The sequence below is a fragment of the Solanum verrucosum genome, unplaced genomic scaffold (genome assembly GCF_900185275.1).
Source record: "Solanum verrucosum unplaced genomic scaffold, falcon-dt-bn FXZP01000253.1, whole genome shotgun sequence".
In the NCBI taxonomy this organism is placed as follows: domain Eukaryota; kingdom Viridiplantae; phylum Streptophyta; class Magnoliopsida; order Solanales; family Solanaceae; genus Solanum; species Solanum verrucosum.
Genome location: NW_026019984.1, coordinates 3,079,167 through 3,100,813, shown reverse-complemented (window position 1 = coordinate 3,100,813; position 21,647 = coordinate 3,079,167). Strand labels below are relative to the sequence as shown.

The window sequence follows — 21,647 nt, the reverse complement described above, 5'->3', positions numbered from 1 at the left end:
ATATTTAAAAGATATAAAAATATATAAAAGATCTGATTGACTCTTCAAATTTTATCGGTGACACATAAATTGGGACAAATGAAAATTTCTTAGAAAGTACTATAAATTACAGTAATTAACAACTAGAAATATTTCAAAGACAAAAAAATTTGATTGAATCTCAAAATTTTTTTAGTACTACATAAATTGAGAAATAAGAAATGACCTTTATTATTTGAAAATAGCGTAAAAGTATTACAAATCATACAATAAGAATTAATAATTTAAAATTTTAAAAGATTTTAATGCTTTATACTTATTATATTTCCACTTTGGACAAAAATATCCTCCCAATATGCATATTTTTTTAAACAAAAAGTGGGACCCATTATTGATGTATTGAAGGATGCTTTGGTAATTTTCCTATGATGAATTCGTTTTGTTTGTTGTTTAATTTTTTTTTAAATAATTGTATAAAATATTATAAATCACAATAATTATTTACTTAAATATTCAAAAGATATAAAAATATGTAAAAGATCTGATTAACTCTTCAAATTTTATCGGTGACACATAAATTGGACAAATGAAATAATATATATTATTTGAAAATTACTTAAAAAGTACAATAATTTACAGTAATTAACAATAGAATATTTTAAAGACAAAAAAAATTGATTGAATCTCGAAATTTTATTAGTACCACATAAATTGAGAAAGAAGAAATAATCTTTATTAGTTGAAAATTGTGTAAAAGATATTACAAATCGTATAACAATAATTAGCAATTTAGAATGTTAAAAGACATAAAATTTTTTTTACCATAGTTAACAATAATTAAAAATTTAAACTATTTTAAATTAATATTAAAATTTGATTAACTTTTTAATTTTGTCTTTGTCACATAAATTGAAACAAAAAATGATACATATTAAGCCCGTGCTAGCACGGACTCCGATGTCTTGTGTGTATATATATATATATATATATATATAAGAATATCATAAAGTTGTTTAATAATAATTACTATAAAAAATGTCTTGTTTTTTTTTTTTGGTCAGAGACTCAGAGTATAAAAAAATGTCATAGATCTTGCACACAGACAAAATTTCAAGAAGCTAATAAGAAAAAAAATCCAAGAAAACTCAAAAAGATAAAATCTTGTTTCTCAGCTATCTAAACATTATCATTTTATCAATTTACCATCTCATCTTTCAGCCACCATTGTGGCAGCAGCCATGGCCGCCCACTCAATCTTCACCACAACCAGCACTACCAATTCTTTCTTATACCCAATTTCTTCTTCTTCTTCTTCCCCTAACATTAACTCTTCTTTTCATGGTGTTTCACTCAATGTTAAGTCAAATTTTCGCCAATCTTTGACCCTTTATGCTGTCAATACTCCCAAACCCCTTACAGTTTTTGCTGCTACTAAGAAAGCTGTTGCTGTCCTTAAAGGCAACTCTAATGTTGAGGGGGTTGTCACTCTATCTCAAGATGATGATGGTTGTTTACTTTTTCTTTGTTTATGCTTTAATTTGCTGTTTTTGGGGTTATATTTGTGGATTGTGGCTTAAAGATGTAATCTTTATTACTAATGGCTTCAGACCCTTTTGTTTGAATCTTTGTCTGTTTGCATTTCCACCCTTTTGTGTTCTAATTTGCTGTTTTTTCTTGTCATATTTGTGGATTGTGACCTAAAGTTGTAATCTTTATTACTAATGTTTAATACCCTTTTATTTGAATCTTTATCTGCTTGCATTTCCACACTTTTGTGCTTTAACTTTCCTGCTGATTTTTGTTATGCTTTACTTGAGCTGAGGCCTGAGGGTCTGTTCGAAATACCCTCTCTACCTTAATAAGGTAGGGGTAAGGTTTGCGTACACACTACCATCCCCAGACCCCGCTTGTTGGATTGTGAACTAAAGATGTTATCTTTATTACTAATGTTTCATACCCTTTGTTCTGAATCTTTATCTGTTTATTTTTCCACCCTTTTGTGTTCTAATTTACTGTTTTTAGTTATTTCATATTCGTAGATTGTGACCTTAAGAAGTAATCTTTTTTACAAATGTTTCATACCCTTTTGTCTGAATCTTTATCTGTTGATTTGTCCATCCTTTATGCTCTAATTTTCTCTTCTGTTGTCACATTTGTGATTGTGAACTAAAGATGTAACCCTTTCTAAATATATTTCATACCCTTTTATCTGAATCTTTATCTGTTTGCATTTCCTACATTTATGCTCTAATTTGCTCTTCTGTTATCACATTTATGAACTAAAGATGCTCTAAAGATTTAAGCCTTTCTGAGTATAATTCGTACTCTTATATCTGAATCTTGATCTGTTTGCATTTCCACCCTTTATGCTCTAATTTGTTTTCTGTTTCCACCCTTTAGCCTTTCTGAGTATAATTCGTCACCTTAGATGTAATCTTTATTAAGAACTTTCGTACCCTTTTATCTGTATCTTTATCTGTTTGCATTTCCACCCCTTATGCACTAATTTGCTTTTCTGTTGTCACATTGGTGGATTCTGACCTAAAGATATAAGCTTTTCTAAGAGTATTTTCACAGCCATTTGTCCGAATCTTTATCTGTTGCTTCTGTCACTACTCATTATGTCCTTATTTGGTTTTGTATAACAATAATTTTTGTTTGTGACCTAAAGATGTAAGCTTTTATAGGAATATTTCATACCCTTTTGTATTGAGTATTTATTTTGTTTTCTTCTTTGTATAGGTCCAACTACGGTTAATGTTCGTATAACTGGACTTGCTCCTGGACTTCATGGGTTTCATTTAGTAAGTAATGGTTGCTACAATTTGAATTGTACTGCTTTTCTTATGTACTTGTTCTTGTGGCAATTATTGGTTAATTTTGTTTAATGTTATGCTTTGGCTTGTGTTGCATTGTGTTGTAGCATGAATATGGTGACACTACAAACGGGTGTATGTCTACAGGTTAGCTTCTGATTTAGTTTGAAGTTTGAATTAATCGAAATGTTGGTGATTTGGAACTCCTCTTGTAATGTACTAAAAAAAGTTGAAACTCTTCTAGTAGCTAGTTGGAAATGACGTCTTTAGTTCTAGTTTGAAATTTGTTCCCTTTTGTTTTACTGCAGGAGCCCATTTCAATCCCAATAAATTGACACATGGAGCTCCTGGAGATGAAATCCGTCATGCGGGTGACCTGGGAAACATAGTGGCCAATGCCGATGGTAAAGTACATGTTTTCTATTCTTTCATAGCACTTTGATTCTGTTTTTGTTTGTTAAGATGGATGATGACTTTCTGGATTCTTGATCGTGCTTACTGTATGCAGGCGTGGCTGAAGCAACACTTGTAGATAATCAGGTTGTTACATTAACCTTGTCTGGACATCGTCATTCGATCTCACTTTATGTGCTCTATGTTTGTTATTGTTACAGTTTTAGGTTAATTTACTGACTCTACCTTTTGTGCACCAATTAGATACCATTGACTGGTCCAAACTCAGTTGTTGGACGAGCACTTGTAGTTCATGAGCTTCAGGATGACCTCGGAAAGGGTAAGGTTCTACATTTTGTATATTGATCCATTTTAATCTGTGAATTTGACAAGGTTATTTCTGCGAGTGTATCAAATTTATTTGGTGCATTCTATACTACCTTTACATTTTTTTGGAGGTCTCTGTGGTGCCTTCATCTAACCCTCATTTGGTGGTCTCTCTGTAGGTGGCCATGAACTCAGCCTTACCACTGGCAATGCTGGTGGACGATTGGCATGCGGTAAGAAGAAACACTCTTTTCTCCGCCTTTCCGCGCTGCTCTCTCTTCCTTCTTGTATAATTTCTAGACTGATATTATTCCCGCTAAATGAAAACAACAACAATAACATACTCAGTGTAGAGTGTAGTCCCACAAAGTGAGGTCTTGGGAGGGTTGTGTGTACACAGACCTTATTTCTATCCCTACCTTAGAGGTAGAGAGGCTTTTTCCGATAGGCCTCGGCTCAAGGAAAAACAGTCCAAAGCGGTTCAGGAAAAGAAGTAACGGAATTACAAGAAACATCAGATAATAACAAATCAATAGATAGTAACACAACAGAAACTACAACAAAACAATACCATTATCGAGGTACAAGGAATCAACAAATAGTAACAGAAATCTAAGGACAAGAAAATACGGGAGTAATACTACAGTTACTAATATTAACGGACTGCAAGACACCACACTGCTATCTACTAACCTATGAAATAAAAGGCAAAGCTAAAATTAGTAGAACTTAGCCTGGTATGGTTTTAACCCCTAGTTGCATAGTGTTTATAATGGTTAATAATCTTAAGAGCTCGTTTTGCAAGTGTTCCTTGACTAAAACTTTGACAGTGTTCAATGTCTAGAACTTTATTGGGCTAGGAAACGAATGTTCATTTTGCAAAAAGAAACAAGATGCATGCTAAGACTTCCTTTCGAAGAGGCAGCCTGTTTTGACCTGCGTTGGGTGATTATGCTTCTTTCTTTTTCTAAATTAGCCTGACTAGTAAAAGCAATTTGGTGTGTAAGACAACCAAAAGTAAAAGGGTCCTCCTGGCAGATTTTCATTGAATATGTGGTGCATTTTGTTTGGTTGATATCCTTCTGCATATAGCTAGTTTGCTTCTCTCTCCGTTTTCAGCTTAGCAGCAATTATATATATATTCAAATATACAACAACACACAGGAATTATGTAACAACAACATACCCAATAGAATCCCACAAGTGGGGTCTTCGGAGGGTAGTGTGTACGCAGACCTTAACCCTACCTTGGGAGGTAGATATGTTGTTTCCAATAGACCTTCAGGCTTCAGCTTAAGAAAATAACATGAGTGAAGAAATCAAGGCAAAATACTAAACAAGGCATGACAAAGCATTCTGAAAAAGGATAGTAACTACAGCTATGTAATATAATAATCAAAGTACAAGGGATAATGACTAGTAACAGAAATCGAAGAAACAAGAAACTACTAGAGTAATACTATGACTACTAGTAAGGAAGGATAACCAAGACAACACTCATCTACCTACAACCTTCTACCCTAATCTGTGTCCTCCATAATCTCCTATCTAAGGTCATGTCCTTGGTAAGCTGAAGTTGCACATGAATTGTGTAAAATTAAAATATTAAGTTTACATTTAATAGATGAACTCCAACAGTGTCGTTAACATTTGCACTTCCCTGGAAGGGGTCAATGAGCGATCAATAAGGCTCATGGCTTATGCTGGTGATTTCCATTGCACTTTGGAAGGGTGCCAAGTTAAGGTCGGCCCAAGTCAATTTTTTTTAAAAAAAACATTTGCACTTCCCTGTGGAACCTATTCAACCCTTGTCCTTATCTTCCCTCCTGGTACACAAACATCTCTGTTTTATGTATTTGTAGTTTGTGGAGGGTATTCTTCATTTCTAGTTAATGTGGTCAGAATCAGAGTATACTGTATACCTGTTTCTATGAAGAAACTACTACTTCTATGGCTTCTTATCTTGCAACTTGTCTTCAATATTTTATGTTTATTTTTATTTGTATATACATGTGTGTGTGCTCGCGCATATGTCAAAAAATATCAGCCAATAAAACACAGTTGGTCATCCTTCGGGGTAGCCCAGCAGTTTGGGCTTGGGACTTCCATGTTGGAGGTCTCAAGTTCAAACCCCTTGCCAGTGAAAGCAAGGGGTTTGCCTTCTGGGTCGAGCTCGTCGCACCAGGCTTGCCTAGTGCAGGTTACCTCTCTTGTGTGGTTTGCTAGCTATTGCAAGGAGCGGGTGGTGGTGGTGGGTGGTTTACCATGTGCGCACCCAAAGGGTAGTGGCGGCGGGTTTCCCTTGTCAAAAAAAAACAAAACAAAAAACAAAGTTGGTCACTACAGATGCAGCTCATAAAAGTTATTTCAGGAAACATACCTGACCTCAAGGTGGAATAGAAGGAAATTGAAACCTCCGAAGAAGGAAACTATGACTAATTAGACCTTTTGGTGACCAAATGAAAACATCACTGAATGTGAGATACAGTATAGAAGTAGGTTTTGCAAACTGATCCTCTGCAGCTATTTTGATTCCTCCAGAGAGCTTCTAATCAACCGTTGATAGCTAGGATATTTTTTTTTACATATATTTGTAGTTGCTTTCACTGTGAAGTATTGCGCACCCTATACTAGATCATGCACATTGTGAGGCTAACTATAGTAGACCAGGACTTTACAATTCATGTTTCAGTTTCCAGAGAGTGTGTGTGTACAATATTGGCTATATATTTATTATTAATATTAAACATCTTAATAGTAGAACTACTTTCGTACTACTAAACAAGGAAACCTTCGGCTCCCTTTGTTTGAATAAACGCCGCTTATTTTAGTTTACATTCAAACTAAAGTAAACCAAGCCTAAGCGGTCACGACATCTTGTTGATATTGATTGAGGAGTTTAGAGTGCCTTGATTGCACCATATGTAAGATCTGTTTTTCATGAAGGTTCAAAATTCATGTGCCATTTGTGTGGGGTTTAACAAAGCACTCAAAAGAGAGACCTTTTCAAGTTTGTTATAAAAAAGAGTGACGTTTGAAGCTAGCTCCAACTCCAACATCCTACACCATTCTGCCTGCCATCCACCAGGTGCCAGCTCCTGAAAGCATGCCTTTCTTTTCTCGCTGAGTAGTTCATCACCATGCCCCCTCTCCATTCCCCGAGACAGATTTATTTAGGGTTTACTTGTTATTGGTCTACGTATAGACTTCTGAATATCATTGCTTTAACACTGATAACTGTTAGAAATGGACTCTGAAGGTATATGGTTTGTCTGACTTCGATATGTCGAGAGGAAGACTCGATTACAAGTTCATTAGAAGTATCATAGCTATGTGACTTCTCCACTTTGACTTGTAATTTCGTTCAAGTTGAGATCTTTCCTCTACTTTGGATTTCTTAAAATGCTGGGCATGTTTCTCTTTATACTTTCAGAAGATATGCTTCCCGTGTACCTCTCTTTTCCTACTTTATATTGATCCTTGGTCGGATTTCTTACATGCTATTTACAAAACTACCTTTTCACTTATGTTCATCGCGAATTCTTCCTATGCAGGTGTGGTTGGTTTGACTCCAATATGAAGTAAATGCAGCAGCAGCAACAGCTCTTTTGTCGGAATTATAATGAGTGAACGTTTTTACCCTCCTCTCCGGGTTGCCAATAAATCTCTACATGAATGTGTACTGAGAAATTCTTGATGAACTAAATTTGAACTTGTATGTACACTTGCTTGCCAAATGTAGTGCAGCACTTTTTTGCTTCAAAACTGTAATTGGAGTCATCTATTTTACTATCCTTTGTGTTTTGGCTATCAAAAGTGACGCTCAATTAACTAAGTGTTGTCTTGGATTTTGCACTCCTGTCAGGTATAGTCTCCCTTGAGACGAGGGTCTATCTGAAACAACAATTTGTTCGTGATTAAGATTTAGTTTATCATTTCTCTTGAGTCGAGGGTCTTTCAGAAATAATTTTGCTACTTTGTAAAGATATGGGTAAAGTTTGCTTACATTCCATCCTACATGGACCCCATTTGTAAGTATCATTCAAGTTAGGTTGTTGTTCATTTACGTCTTCAATATATAGTCACGACCTAACCAATGTTTTATTTGATTTTCTACTTGATGTCTGGTACATATTTTAGGATATCGATTAGTATAGATTCGTTACATGTAAGATTCATCGTGGGAGATGTGCAGTCTAACTAGATTTTCATTTTCATTTTTAAGGCTCGAACCTGAAATCTCTGATTGATTTTGATGAAGTTTTATGTGAAAGCACGAAGCATTACTTACTAATTAGGTGGCATTTTACATCAGAGTTGACAGTAAGTTTTCAGCCAATCTTAACTGTTAAATTATATATGCAATTATGAGTAATTCAGGTTTTAATAAGGAAATTAGCATTTCTAAGAGGTTTGGTTTAGCAAATGAATCAATGATTGCAGGAAGGAAAATAATATTGTACTGCCAAAACAATATATATAATAGCTTCACTTCAATTTTTGTTAAAATTTCCTGAATTAATTAATTAGTATATTTTTAAAAATAGCAAGTTCGGAATTTAATATTTATTGAAATTTATTAGTTTTCATATGCATATCAATATTTTATGTTAAAATTACTGGATTTGGTTGAACTCATAGCACTAAGGTTACATTCACCATTAACACCAACTACCTCTAGCTCAAACTCTATAGATAGAGTAATACGAACAAGTAAAACCTCAAGCTCATTTCAATTGAGGCTGATGTACATAATTAAATATTTATGTGATTAATTTAACCATTTAATACACACTTGAAAACACGCGTAAACAAAAAAAAATTAAAATTTTAGCTAAAAATGTCTAATAGAAATACTTTATTATGTGTTCAGATGCTTGGCTAAAATAATTTGTAATTTTAAGTGTTTAAATGAAATTTACTGACAAATTTAAGAGATTATCGATGAATTTATAAGCATGTGTGTTATATCACACATTTTAATTTATTTCTTAAAAACTTTTTGTCCAGTTAAATACTGTCACATAAACTGAGACACTGGGAATATAAGGAGGCTCAAATTCCCCCATGTGTTGGATAAATCAACTGACAAGTTTAAGAGATTATTGATGAATTTATAAGCATGCGTGTTATATCACACATTTTAATTTATTTCTTAAAAACTTTTTGTCCAGTTAAATACTGTCACATAAACTGAGACACTAGGAATATAAGGAGGCTCAAATTCCCCCATGTGTTGGATAAATCACGATTAATATCTTGTTTAATTACTTTTTGTGGGGTAATATATTGTTTTTATTCACTTAATAATTCAAAAGTAAGTCTAAGAGATGCTTAGATTTTTTAAGCCAAGAACATGTGTTTCAAATTTAAAAACTTCCAAATTAAGCAAAGTGTCTATTCTTGAAAAGTAAATTCACTATTATATATGATTTTTAATTTGAAATTGGCACATTCATAGTTACTGATTATAAATATAGAGATTAGGTTAATGCAATTGTAGCTAAGTGGATTTTAAACTTCATTTTTCCTAACAATATTAATGATAACCAACCATGTCAATAGATTAAGCTTATATTATATAACGAAGTACTTTTTTTTTTGTATCGTTTCAATTTTATCGGATAATTTAGAAGGATTGAAGAAATACTTTATAGAAAGTGATATTAATTATGGACAATTTTTTTCATTAGAGTAATTATTGGGCTCAATTAATTAATTTAAAGAAAATTTTAATATGATGTAATATTATTCGTCTTGAATTAAATATGTACGATTCCTTCGTAAAAACCTCACACTAATAAGAATATGTCTATACCTTATATGTAGAATATGTCTAGCTTCTCCTTATGCATGTGTGTCTCTAATTTACATTTGCCATTGTAAAAATAGCAAACCGAGCCACTTGCATCATTCCACCAAAAATCTTCATACTCATCACGCTGAATTATTGACACACTCTGATTCATATCGTTGTGCTAAATCAATCCAAAAATACTCTCCGATCCATTTCCTAATTGCTGAATCAACACTTCGAAAATAATTTGCATAATTTCTAGTAACTTATAAAGAGATTAACCTCTTTGCGTAATAGGAAATAGAGTAAAATCTACGATTAATTAGTGCAACAAATTACATGAAAAAGTAACAGATGTGATATATATAGGAAGAATTAATTTTTTTTTTATGGGAATTTTATTAATTCACGTTATATATATATTTTTTTTTTTTTGACAAAAGTAGGGAATTTTTAATAATAAAATCAACAAGTATGAAAAAAGATAGGTATTATCTATCATGGATATTTGAGACTATTTTTTGGTGGTCAAACGATAAAGATATAATGGAATATTTACAAGTATATGAAAATGGATCGCTCACTAAAGACGTGACACGTATCTTATTACGAGTTAGGTGATGTGACACATACTTTACTATAAGTCAAGTGACGTAATATATATAGGTTTAGATTATGCAAAGTACCAAATTATTTTTATCAATATATTAATTTTTGTATGAAAGATCTGGCCGGTGATATAAGAAGTATCAAAAAACAAAATTAGGGAATTTAAAGAGTAATAGTTTTTTTCTAAAATTAGTGCGTTACATATTGGTTAGTTATATATTTCTATAGTCAACTATGGACCAACCGTATTAATCTGTCAATATATTTAAATCATTATAACTTTGCTTATGGAGTACTACCATATTAATAAATCCGATCTAGTAGATTAAATATTTGGATCTAGTAGATTATGTATCGTTATTGATACATAAGTAGACATACGTGTTAATTTGCGTGAGATACACTCTAATTGATTTGTATATGTCATTAGGATTATATAAGTGTACCTGTTCAACTTTGTACAAGCACTCAAAATTGAAAGACGTAGATATCAACTAAAATCAAATTTAAAAAATACGTTTATGTATTACGTGAATGCTTGAGTAACATATAACCCTTTCAAATATTCATGAATTCAGATAAAATATTTAAAAAGAATAAAAAAGATTACTTTAAATTGTATAGAAATAGTAATAGTAAATAACAAAAAAAAAAAAAAAAAGGATACAATAGATAGTTACATAAAATACTACACTTTGAAGCATTCCCTTTCTTGCAACTTTTTATTATTATTATTAATGGTTATATACTTTTCTTGATGATGTCCTATAGCTTAATCACACTCAACCCAAGTGGGAAAAAGTACTTTACTTGGCAACTAGACTAGAAAGAGTGTTCTATATGTTTGTTATTTGAGTTGCTTCCTTGCTTTTTGCAACTTGTATAGAAAATATTACTTGCTCCAAGTTAAGACAGATTCAGAATTTAAATATTGTGAATTCAATGTTAAAAAATTTAAAATTAGATTATACATATTAACTTTTGGCCTGTGTGGTCTGTGAATTTGAGTAGAAATTGCAATTATAAATTTCACAAACTCAAATCTAGATAAATTTGAGATTTAAATTTACCGTACAACTTTTATTAGCATTGAAATAATTTTAGAATTATGGATTCAGGCCTATTATTTATTAGTACAAATTTAATGAATCTTTACGAATAATAAATTTATGTTCCGCGGTAAAATTCAAATGAATATGATATTGTGTTGGAGATGAATTTTAGTCAAGAGCACTCATAGTATTATATTAATATTAGTATTTTGAAATATGGAAGAGGATTCTTGATGTAATTAGTAAAATTGTTGTCATGTGACGAGGAGATCATAAGTTCAAGTCGTGAAAATAGTTATTTGTATTATAAATGCAAGATATAAAACTGCATACAACAAATTTTTGTGGTCCAACTCTTTTTCAAATCTCGCATATAGCATAAGCTTTAATGCACTGAACTGTACTTTATTAATATTTAGTTCAATGTAGCCTACCATTTTAGCAAATTGATTTGGGTGTGGTTTCTAATATTATTTTTTTATAAAATATAAGGTACAATAATAATTAAATGACACAATTGCATAATTTTAAGAAATAAAAAAAATATATGCAAGTCTGCGCTAGCTATAGAGGGTTTGGCTCTCATTAAGAATATACACAAGATTAATTAATGATAGACAATAATATTGAAATTCATGACTGGAATACATATGTATATGTATTTTTAAAATAATTTTAATCAGGTTTTTCAAGCTCGACTTCTATATATCAAAATTATTTTTGGTAGAAAACTAGCTTTTTACCTTCCAAATGAAATTTTATAAAATGAATTCGAATTAATTAAATTTAAAATAGGAATGTTGAACACCGGACAATAAACCATACTTATGACAACAAGAAAAAAAAATACTTTCTATCTCAATTTATGTGACACTTTTCATTTTTTGAGAATCAAACAGTTTAACTTGACTAGAAAATGCGCATGAAATCTTTAAATTTTTTTATATATTTATAAACTACGCACAAAAATATGAGTTTTAGTCGGATTTCTAGCGTCAGCAAGCCTCACAATATTATCCCCTGCACCTTACAACTTCCTTTATTTTTTGCCACCTATTCTTAAAACTCCTTTATTTTACTTTATTACCTTCACTTTTTTTCTTTTATTTTCATGTGTTTGTATTTTTTTTTACGTATAAAATATAAATATGTCTTTTAATTTAATTTTAGTTAATATTACATTTTTCAATTTTAAAAATGTATAAATAAATACATAAATTTATATAAAGTTAAACAGGTAGATAAATATATATTCTACGTGACAATTCAGCGTGATACAAAAAATTTATGCACTACATAAATATAACATAAATTTAGAACTCATAAGAAGGACAGACCTTCAGTTATTTTTTTGGTTTTAATCGGTCTAAAAAAATGATATTTTTTAATACTACTTAGATATTTTCCTTGATTAGTTTTTTTATATATAAAAAAAGAAAAAAATCCAATAATATAACTCACTCAACTTCTTTTTTATTCAAACACGAAACTCTAAGTTCTATTCTTTGTGGCATTTCTTTAAAAAAATCAACAATAAATTAATTGACATAAGCTGTGGCTGTGGTAATTGTATAAAAATTCTACAAAGTTGTTATGTGCTTTGTATCGAGTATTTATATTAAATCAATAAATATTAGACATATATCTTTGTTGCTTGTGTATTCACTTACTAAAACTATTTTTTTTGTTTCCCATCCGGTGTCCAGAGCTCACATTGAAGCTCCGACTAAATTCAGATCGCGCTCTGCAGGGCCCATTCGGAGGGTGGCGCTCCCAACAGAATTTTCTCCATACCCAGGGCTCGAACCTGAGACCTCTGGTTAAGGGTGAAGCACTCCCACCAGTGCATCACAACCCATGTCGATCACTTACTAAACCTTAACTATTGCTAAATGATAAGATTTTTTTTTGTTTATTTAGACACAATATTCTCTATTATCGCAAATATATATTACTACCTTTCAAAGAGTTGACTCCATTTTTGTTAATTACAAATCTAATTGGTTTATTTTCTTGTAAATAATTAGATTAAGATTGAAATAACAAGGTCCAATTGGAGTGGGAATAAAGAAAAAGACATCATAGTGATGGCTAATTTAAAGAATAAAATGGCATGTAAAGAGATGCTAAATTTGGATCTAATGATCTTGTAGACATATTCTTTTAAATCATTTTGATTCCTTTTTATGACTTTTTTTCTTATTGTTCTTTCTCTCCTCATATTTCATCGTGGGATGACTTACTATTACAAACATAAAATAATAATATATTTAGCGTAATCTCATAAGTGGAGTCTGATATGGAGAGTGAGTGTTGGATATACAGTTTTACTCTTATCTTGTGAAGGTAGAAAAATTATTTTTGATGGATGCTCGACTCACTTAATGCATATAAAAAACAGTAGGAAAAGAAAATACAATAGTAAAGAAGACATGATAATAATGAAGAAAAATAGTGAATAACAAAAAATAATGCAATAGTTGAAGCAAAAATATAATAATAAATTATATTTTTTTTAAATGAAGAATAAGATAGTTGCTAGGAAGATGACTTACCACTATTCCCATAATTAATCATTAAGTGATTATTTTTCAAACTTATTAAAACCCCATTAGTAAAATTTAAATTTGCAAAAGTATAATTATTTAATAAAATAATACACATTTCATGGTGATTTCTTTAAAAGAGTGCATAATTAATTAATAATATTGAATTAGTAAAAGAAAACGGACAATAATATATTATTAAAAGGCTATACTAATGGTGAATAAAAATAACTGGGCAACAAATAAAAAAAAGACTTTATTATTATTTTATGATATGATTATAAGTGTGAACTAATAAATAAAAACAAAATAAAGCATTGTACCAAACGGGGATCAAAGAAAAGGAAGCAAACATGCCATTAGACAAAAGTGAGATCACCCATAATTAATCCATATTCAGTTCAATTTTTGCACTTTAACAATTTGATTTACCGATTATCAATTTTTATATAACATTGTTATTAAATTAATAAGATATTGATTGTTTTAATCGATCATTTTAAAGTTTATTCGTTAATTAATTGTTGAATTATCGATTAATCTAATATTTTAAAAAATAAATGCGAAGAAAGATTTATGTTCGTCCATCGGTTGATTATAAAATTTTAAATTACTTTCAAATCAACCACTAATCAATAATAACCCAATATTAACAATAATACAATACGATAATATTTTTTTAATTTAAATAATCGATTATGAGATTATGATTTGATTTTGAACGGATTTCCTTTAAAATAACACTACTACAATAATCTCACTCGACATGGCCACCACATACTGAAGTGCACGTTATTAATTACTATTAATTATCTTCTTTTCCCCCATTTTGTAGGAGAATTAAAAGCTATTTTACCTAGCTCTATATAGTATAATATTGGAAAAGTCATTAAAAGGAGGAAATTAATAGAAATGAATTTATAACAATATAAACGATTTTTTACACCAACAATGTAATTTAGAATGTTTCTAGAAGATTGTATATATCTCATTTTCTAGGTAACTAGTTTTACTGATGTGACTATTACATCTTAATTCACTTGCTTTTGAGGTGATCAATCTCAAAATAGGCCGGAGAAGTGGTGTATACGCAGTTTTATTCTTCAGATAAACAAATTATTTTTGATAGACCTTGACTTAAGTTGTGCATATTCAGCACTGTAAAAAAAAAAAGAAAATAGAGCAATAAATAAACCAATATAATGGATAATAGCAACAAAACAACAGCTGGATAAATGAAACAGAAAAGAGGTGATAGGTAAAAAAAATCAAAAAATAAAATAGTATGAGAGTACTTATAATAATAACTAGTATTATAATAAAAGAAACTCGATAACACTCAATTACCTACTAGCATTTCACCTTAATCTTCAATTTTTATATCCTCCTATCTAATATTATGTAATTGGTAAACTATAAATATGCCATGTTTTGACTGTAGTATTTTTTTTTTTTGACAATTTGATTATTATTAATGAATGATTCTAGTTATAAAAAAGTTGGAGATCAAATCAAAGATAATCATAGAAATTAAATTCTTGAATTTGTCATACTTAGAAGAGTGGCCTAAAAGTGGAGTACCACTATTAAATTTAGTGAATTTAATTTGTTGAGATACAAAAAAAGCAAAGGGTTTGCTTGAAAGCCAATCGAATCTTGGTGGTTTGCCTTACTTGTTCATATTTGCATTTCTTGATTAAAAATATTACTTTTTATGACATATTTTCTTTTTAATTTGTCTCAAAATAAATTATATTTCACTTAAATTTAAAGTAGCTACAATATCCGTAGATAATATGTCGCTAAATCGCTCGTATTTAACATATAACTCTCAACAATTTAAGCGGTGAATTTTATTGTTTGACTACGTAACTCGCTTGTCGTTAGTTTCTATTTTTAGTAGTGTCGATATGCTGATTTATAGTCATAAAAATATATATCGCACATGTTAGATCACAAGTTTTTTTTTTAAAAAAAAAATAGATCTTTTCTTTTAAATTTTATATTGAGTCAAGTACATCATATAAATCGCGACGAAAGGAATAAGTAAGTATTAATAATAATCATCAAGAATAATATATAGTTTTCTTTGAGTCTAAGAAGTGACGGAGTGAGTGAGGTGGAGCATGCCTTTAACGTGCAATGCTTTATTTGTTTGATGAGTGTTTATTATTCATGAGTTTTGTTGACAAATTACTTAACTCTAATTAAATTTATAACAATAACAAACCAACAAATTAAACAAAGAAAAATCATTAAAGAGAGTGTGAAACCAAAACTTCAAAGTCACCAACAAATTAACATACTTTTTTGTTTTTATTTTTCAGTTATAACACTCCCTTTGGCCTTTATAACACTCATTCATTTCACCTTTACTACTTAGTCAAAAAATATTCCAAATTAGTACATTAAATTTTTCAATATAAAGAAACTTTTACCTTGCAATTTCCAAAGCCTATATACATTACCCCTTCATAAATAACTTGGTAATTAAAAAGGGTAATATATATATCTATATACATTGCATTTCACTAATTAATGCTTAAATGTGAAATTTATGTCCATTTAATTCCACGACCTTCAAATGATCTGATCTTTAATTTTCATCCTTATCCCTCGAACGTATGTTAGTGTGACATAAGTTCTTTTTTTTTACTAAAACATAAAAATTAAAGACCAACACAAAATAGAGACAGAAATGCAAATGACCATAAAATCAAGAAAAGTTACTTGTCAAACTAAACTATAGGCTAAGTGTAGTTAAAGGAAGTACAAGAAGTGCCAAAGTAACTTCTACTATTTACTTAAAAGACACTTTTCTTTAGTCTAAAAATAATATGAATGGGAAAGAAATAATTAATATTGTTCATTAACTTAGTTAAAAGTTGGGTAGATTATAATTTTGACTCTCTCCAACCATGTTCTTACCATTCATTACAAATATATATACATAACAAAAACCACTAGCTATAACATCACTCTCTCTCTCTCTCTCTTTCTCTTTCTCTCTCTTTATATTCTTTCTTTCATCACTCTTCTTGTTCTTCACTTTGTCACTTGTTTTTGCCTTCTTTCCTTGTTTTTGTAGTCATGGAAGTTTGTCAAAACTTCACCGATCGCTCGTGCGCTTTCAAAGGAAAGCGCACTAAGCGATCACGACCGTCCTCCCCGCTGAACACAGCCGGGACGACGACTACAACCATCACTACTACCACCGGTTCATCGATTGCTGGTGGTAGTAATGATGGAAGTGGAGATGGAGATGGAGGTGGAGGTGATTTTTACAATTCACCAACCACTTCTACTACTCAAATTTCAACAACTAGCACATCTGAGGAAGATGAAGATATGGCCAATTGTTTAATTCTATTAGCACAAAGTGGATGTGGCCATAAAGTAGAAGATGTTAAAAAAGAGAAAATCAACAGCAGGAAATTTGCAGAAATGGCCACTAGTAGTACAACTGGAAAAGCTGGTTTTTTTGTCTATGAGTGCAAAACTTGCAATAGAACTTTTAATTCATTTCAAGCACTTGGTGGACATAGAGCAAGTCACAAAAAGCCCAAAACCATACTGGAAGACAAAAAATCTGTCACTATCAATACTGACAGTACTTCTATTGCTGCTGGTCATGATAATTTACATGATCAAGATCAAGAGCGTCTCAATAAAATTAGTAGTACAACAACTCATTCAAACAGCAAAACCAAAATCCACGAATGTTCAATTTGTGGATCGGAGTTTTCATCAGGACAAGCATTAGGCGGACACATGAGAAGACATAGACAACCACCTACCACGACGATGATAACTGCAAGCAATCTTTCAGAATCATCGTCGTGCCATATTCATGATGAAAAATCAAGAAGAAATGTTTTGTCTCTTGATCTAAATTTACCAGCACCAGTTGAAGATGATCACAAATTTGAACAAAGTCTAGTCTTCTCTGCAGCCCCTTTGGTTGATTGTTATTATTAGTAATTTAAAAAAGTGAAGAGATTATATTCCATATATTTTTTTTAGTAATTTTAAAAGTGAAGAAATAGTGATAATGAATTTTTAGAATTATTGTTGTTCATAAAAATATACAAAAATTTGTTTTCTAATTTTTAATTTTGTTTTCATCTAGTATTGTTGGTAGTTTACTTTCTTTGAAATTCAATACTTTGAGTGAGTAAGTGGTTAGTGTCATGGTTGCCTTCCATTCACGAAAAGGAGGTGATGATGTATCCTTTATTTTTTGTTTACTTTTCTTTTCGGGGCGGGCCAGGCTCGGTAGCAAATTAGAAATTTTACGAAGAATGTTCAGTTGATCAACCTTAAACCTATCTGACTTCGCGATTGCTAGATGGGAGGTTGGGTCCGGACTTTAGTCTTGTTATTTGATTTGAATTTAAATTAGTCGAACCAGTATGTTTCGGAAGTCTTGAAAGATGTGGTAGGCAAAAGCAAGGAGCATGGAGTGTGGGAGGGATTGCTTTATGGAATTGTTAGGGTTTGGCATCACCAGCACCACAACTAAAGTCTGTGGATTAGGTTCTGATCCCTATTTGTATTTAATTTATTTATATTATATTTATTTTTTATGATTATTATTAGTATGAAAAATAAAATAATAAGAGGGTGTTGTTTCATTAAATGACAAATAATAAATGGATAGGAAAGGTATATGGATGGGGCTGGTAACAGCCAAAACCATGTGTATCCACCTGTATTATATACTCCATACACACTACTACTTTTCTTTAACTAACTTAACTTTGTTTCGTTTCGAAACGAATTCAAAATTTAAAGTTTATGAGTTCTGCATTTCTTGTAGTTGTATGCTTGTCATTGAACTTGAACTCCTGATTCGTGGTTCATTACTTCCTTCGTTTCAATTTATGTAAGCCAATTAGGAGCATGAGGATCAAATTATCTAATTTTCTACGTGAATTTAGATATAGAATGTTTAAAAATAAAATTTACATAAAAATACTGAAGTCACAATAATTATCAATCATCGAACTATTTAAAAGACATAAAAATAATCACAATAAAAATAAACTCATTTGACTCTCTAAATTACGTCACATAAGGTTTTAGAGCATTAATTCTTCTATACACCTACAAAATTCGAATCAAAACTATTGTATTCTACTAATATTCGATCCATACCATATATTGTACATCCACCTTGGTATTGATCTCAAGTGACCAATACATTTCAGAGTCGATTCTGTGAGTTCGACTGAACACATTGCTCTCAATACGATTTATATCCATAACAAAAAAATCAATATATATACATATAATAAGATTACAACTATGCTACAAGTTGTTGTGTTATAGTTAAGAAAATATGTGTAAAATTTAGTGTGTTTTTTTTTTGGTTTTTTTTTTATACCTAAAAGTTTGGATAGCTCTCACTAGAATAGATAGAGCTACTAGTACCCATCAGCCCACCCATCACACCTAATTGTTAAACTCACCATACCTTACTTTTCAAGTTTCTTAACTAACTTATTAACCTTTTATTTCAGCCTCAAATAGTCACTGCAAATCACACGTCACAAGCAGTTAGGTATGAGGTCTATAAAGTTATATGTTTTTTGGTTTATTATACAGTATGTTCTTAACGTAACTGATAAAGTTGTTGTCACATGACATCAAGTTTGAATTGTAAAAACAACTTCTTGCAAAAATATAGTCTACACTAAGTATGATAGACCCTTATGATCAGGTCCTTTTCCACTTAGTGTATCGAAATTTTGGTATTTAGTACTCATATTTGAGGACGATTAATTAAATTCATTTTTTTCCTAGAGAGATTTCATGTTGAGGATAAAGTGGTTCTTAACAAATGTGACTTCATATTAGAAGCTCGAACCTAATATATATCTATGGTCAAGGATGAAGCCTGAAGGAATACTTATCGTTTCACTATCTGCATCCTGATCGGTTAGGTTTAAGGTTTTATACCACACTACAAATCTGGCCCCTCTTTTTCTACTTCTATATTTAAGTACATTGTAAGTATGACATTATCTAATTAATCGTTTCGTTATTACATGTTGTAATAGATAATTTATTTTATTAATTTAAAAATTTGTTATACTGACGATATATAACTTAATTAGAACTATCTAATTAGGTTCCACTTCTAATTAGCTTTTTCATTAAGGCTTCTCTTCTAATGAAAAATGAAATAAGACTTCCATTTTAAGTTAATCTCACTTTCACACTTTATAATATATATATATATATATATATATATATATATATATATATATTTGAATATCCTCAACGAAATTTCAAACTTTATCATTTTTTTAGAATGGGTGGGGATGGAGGTGTGAGAATTGGTGTAGTCACTTAATTATATTCACCAAGTCTTATTAACTTGTTTGTTATGTACACGTTTTGGTCATAATTTTGTAATCTTAGCATGTGGATATATATTGGTTGACATGTACAAATACAACGTGTGTGTATGTGTATGGAAGAAAGTGGGAAAGACAAATATAAGAGAGATTCATTTAGATTTAATTTGCACATGTAGTGGGGGACTACTAATTTGTGTCAATCTAGTTAATTGCCTAGTGTTCTCTCTTACCTTGCAATAGTGTTAATTCAATTCAATTAATGATTATTTGTTATTATAATAGTGGTGGTTTCGTGTGACCTATAGATCATAGGTTCGAACCAGCTGCAAAAGTAAATATTAATGTTTTATATTAGGGTAAGTTGTCAAAGGCCCTTTCTCGGATCCACTATGAATATGAAATACTTTGTACATTAAACTGTCTTCGGTTTCCTTTTATACACCTCACTTGTTTCATCAAATACATGTTAGATATCAAACACCTCACTTGTTTCATCAAATACATGTTAGATATCAAAAGCACGCTATACGCAAAAAAACAAACTCAAATATGTCATCAAACTTTGAGAAAAGACTCATTTATGTCATATGATAGAAGTTTGGTTCATCTATGTCATTTTCGTTCGAACACGCTCATTCATGTCATTATTTGTTAATTGAAAAACAGTTCTGATTTTGCAAAATCATTTTTTACACATGGTCAATTATGATTCGGCTACGTCATTAATTGAATCTTTTTTTTTTTGGAAAAGACTCAAATATATTATCAAACTTTGAGAAAAAACACATCTATAATATTTTTTATTTTTGCTATAATTTAGACCTTAGTTTTAAAATTATTTTTTATCTGCTTCATTAACCACTAGATCTATCTCATTAATGGATTAATATATAATTGGATCAATTATCTAAGCAAGAAGAAAAACTATAGTATAAAAAGAAAGGTAACAAAGAATATAAAACATTATGTTGCACTGTCTAAGAAATATATAAACATTATTCTAAAGTCAATGAAGCTTAATAGTATAGCTCATCTCTTTTACAACTAATTAAGTACTTAACTAACTACATTTCAAACACGTAATTAAGTATCTATAATTGAGGACTAATTAAGTCTATTACGTTTACTCTAAATTAAAGTACTTAAGTTGTATAACTTAATTGATGAGAAAGTCATGAAAGTTGCAGTTACTGAACCTTAAGGGGTTGTTTGGTATTAATTTATTATTTTATGTACGTAGGTATAGTTTTGTCAGATTTAGTTGTCCGTATATTAATTATTCTACATTCTATTTTGGATAAGATAATATATAAAATCCCTCCTAACTTATATATGTATTAGTTATATGGATTTCTAAATTACAGATCAAATCTCATATTAATTTTATATATGAATTTACCTCCTAATCAATTACTAAAGTTTTGTGTTTGTATTCGTAATAGTTTCATAAGTGTCACAAACTAATAATAATAAACTATAAGATGTGGTGTAGTGGAGATGAAAATGTCCATTCAAGTCCTGGAATCTTATACGGTACGAATCTAAAATAATCAGACTTCAATATGAGCATTGAAAACCGAATAGTAACTTTAAAAGAAATAAAAGAACGACAAGTTGACATGGCATGTGTTTACAAATTGAGTTCATTGGAGACATCATGTGGACAACTTTGCTAAAAAATACATTGTTGAGGTGGCGTGCTTCTCAACTTGACACCTGGTTGGTTTTCTTAAATTCACTTGACTTTCAATTTCCTTTCCTAA

The 21,647-nt window shown here is 30.5% G+C and overlaps 2 protein-coding genes and 1 pseudogene across 2 annotated transcripts; all 3 read left to right on the top strand.

The window, feature by feature from the left end:
- The first annotated feature begins 1,091 nt into the window (after positions 1 to 1,091).
- LOC125818226 (superoxide dismutase [Cu-Zn], chloroplastic) lies at positions 1,092 to 7,244 on the top strand. Its single transcript, XM_049497772.1, has 8 exons — positions 1,092 to 1,485; positions 2,722 to 2,783; positions 2,903 to 2,942; positions 3,104 to 3,199; positions 3,304 to 3,335; positions 3,453 to 3,528; positions 3,695 to 3,748; positions 7,070 to 7,244. The coding sequence occupies exons 1-8, from the start codon at positions 1,218 to 1,220 to the stop codon at positions 7,093 to 7,095; spliced, it is 654 nt and encodes a 217-aa protein (XP_049353729.1). The 5' UTR covers positions 1,092 to 1,217; the 3' UTR covers positions 7,096 to 7,244.
- LOC125818424 (U1 spliceosomal RNA) lies at positions 5,168 to 5,291 on the top strand (annotated as a pseudogene).
- Positions 7,245 to 16,509: 9,265 nt separating the features above from the next.
- LOC125818176 (zinc finger protein ZAT5) lies at positions 16,510 to 17,504 on the top strand. The gene has a single exon (XM_049497717.1). The coding sequence runs from the start codon at positions 16,610 to 16,612 to the stop codon at positions 17,495 to 17,497; it is 888 nt and encodes a 295-aa protein (XP_049353674.1). The 5' UTR covers positions 16,510 to 16,609; the 3' UTR covers positions 17,498 to 17,504.
- The last annotated feature ends 4,143 nt before the right edge of the window (positions 17,505 to 21,647 follow it).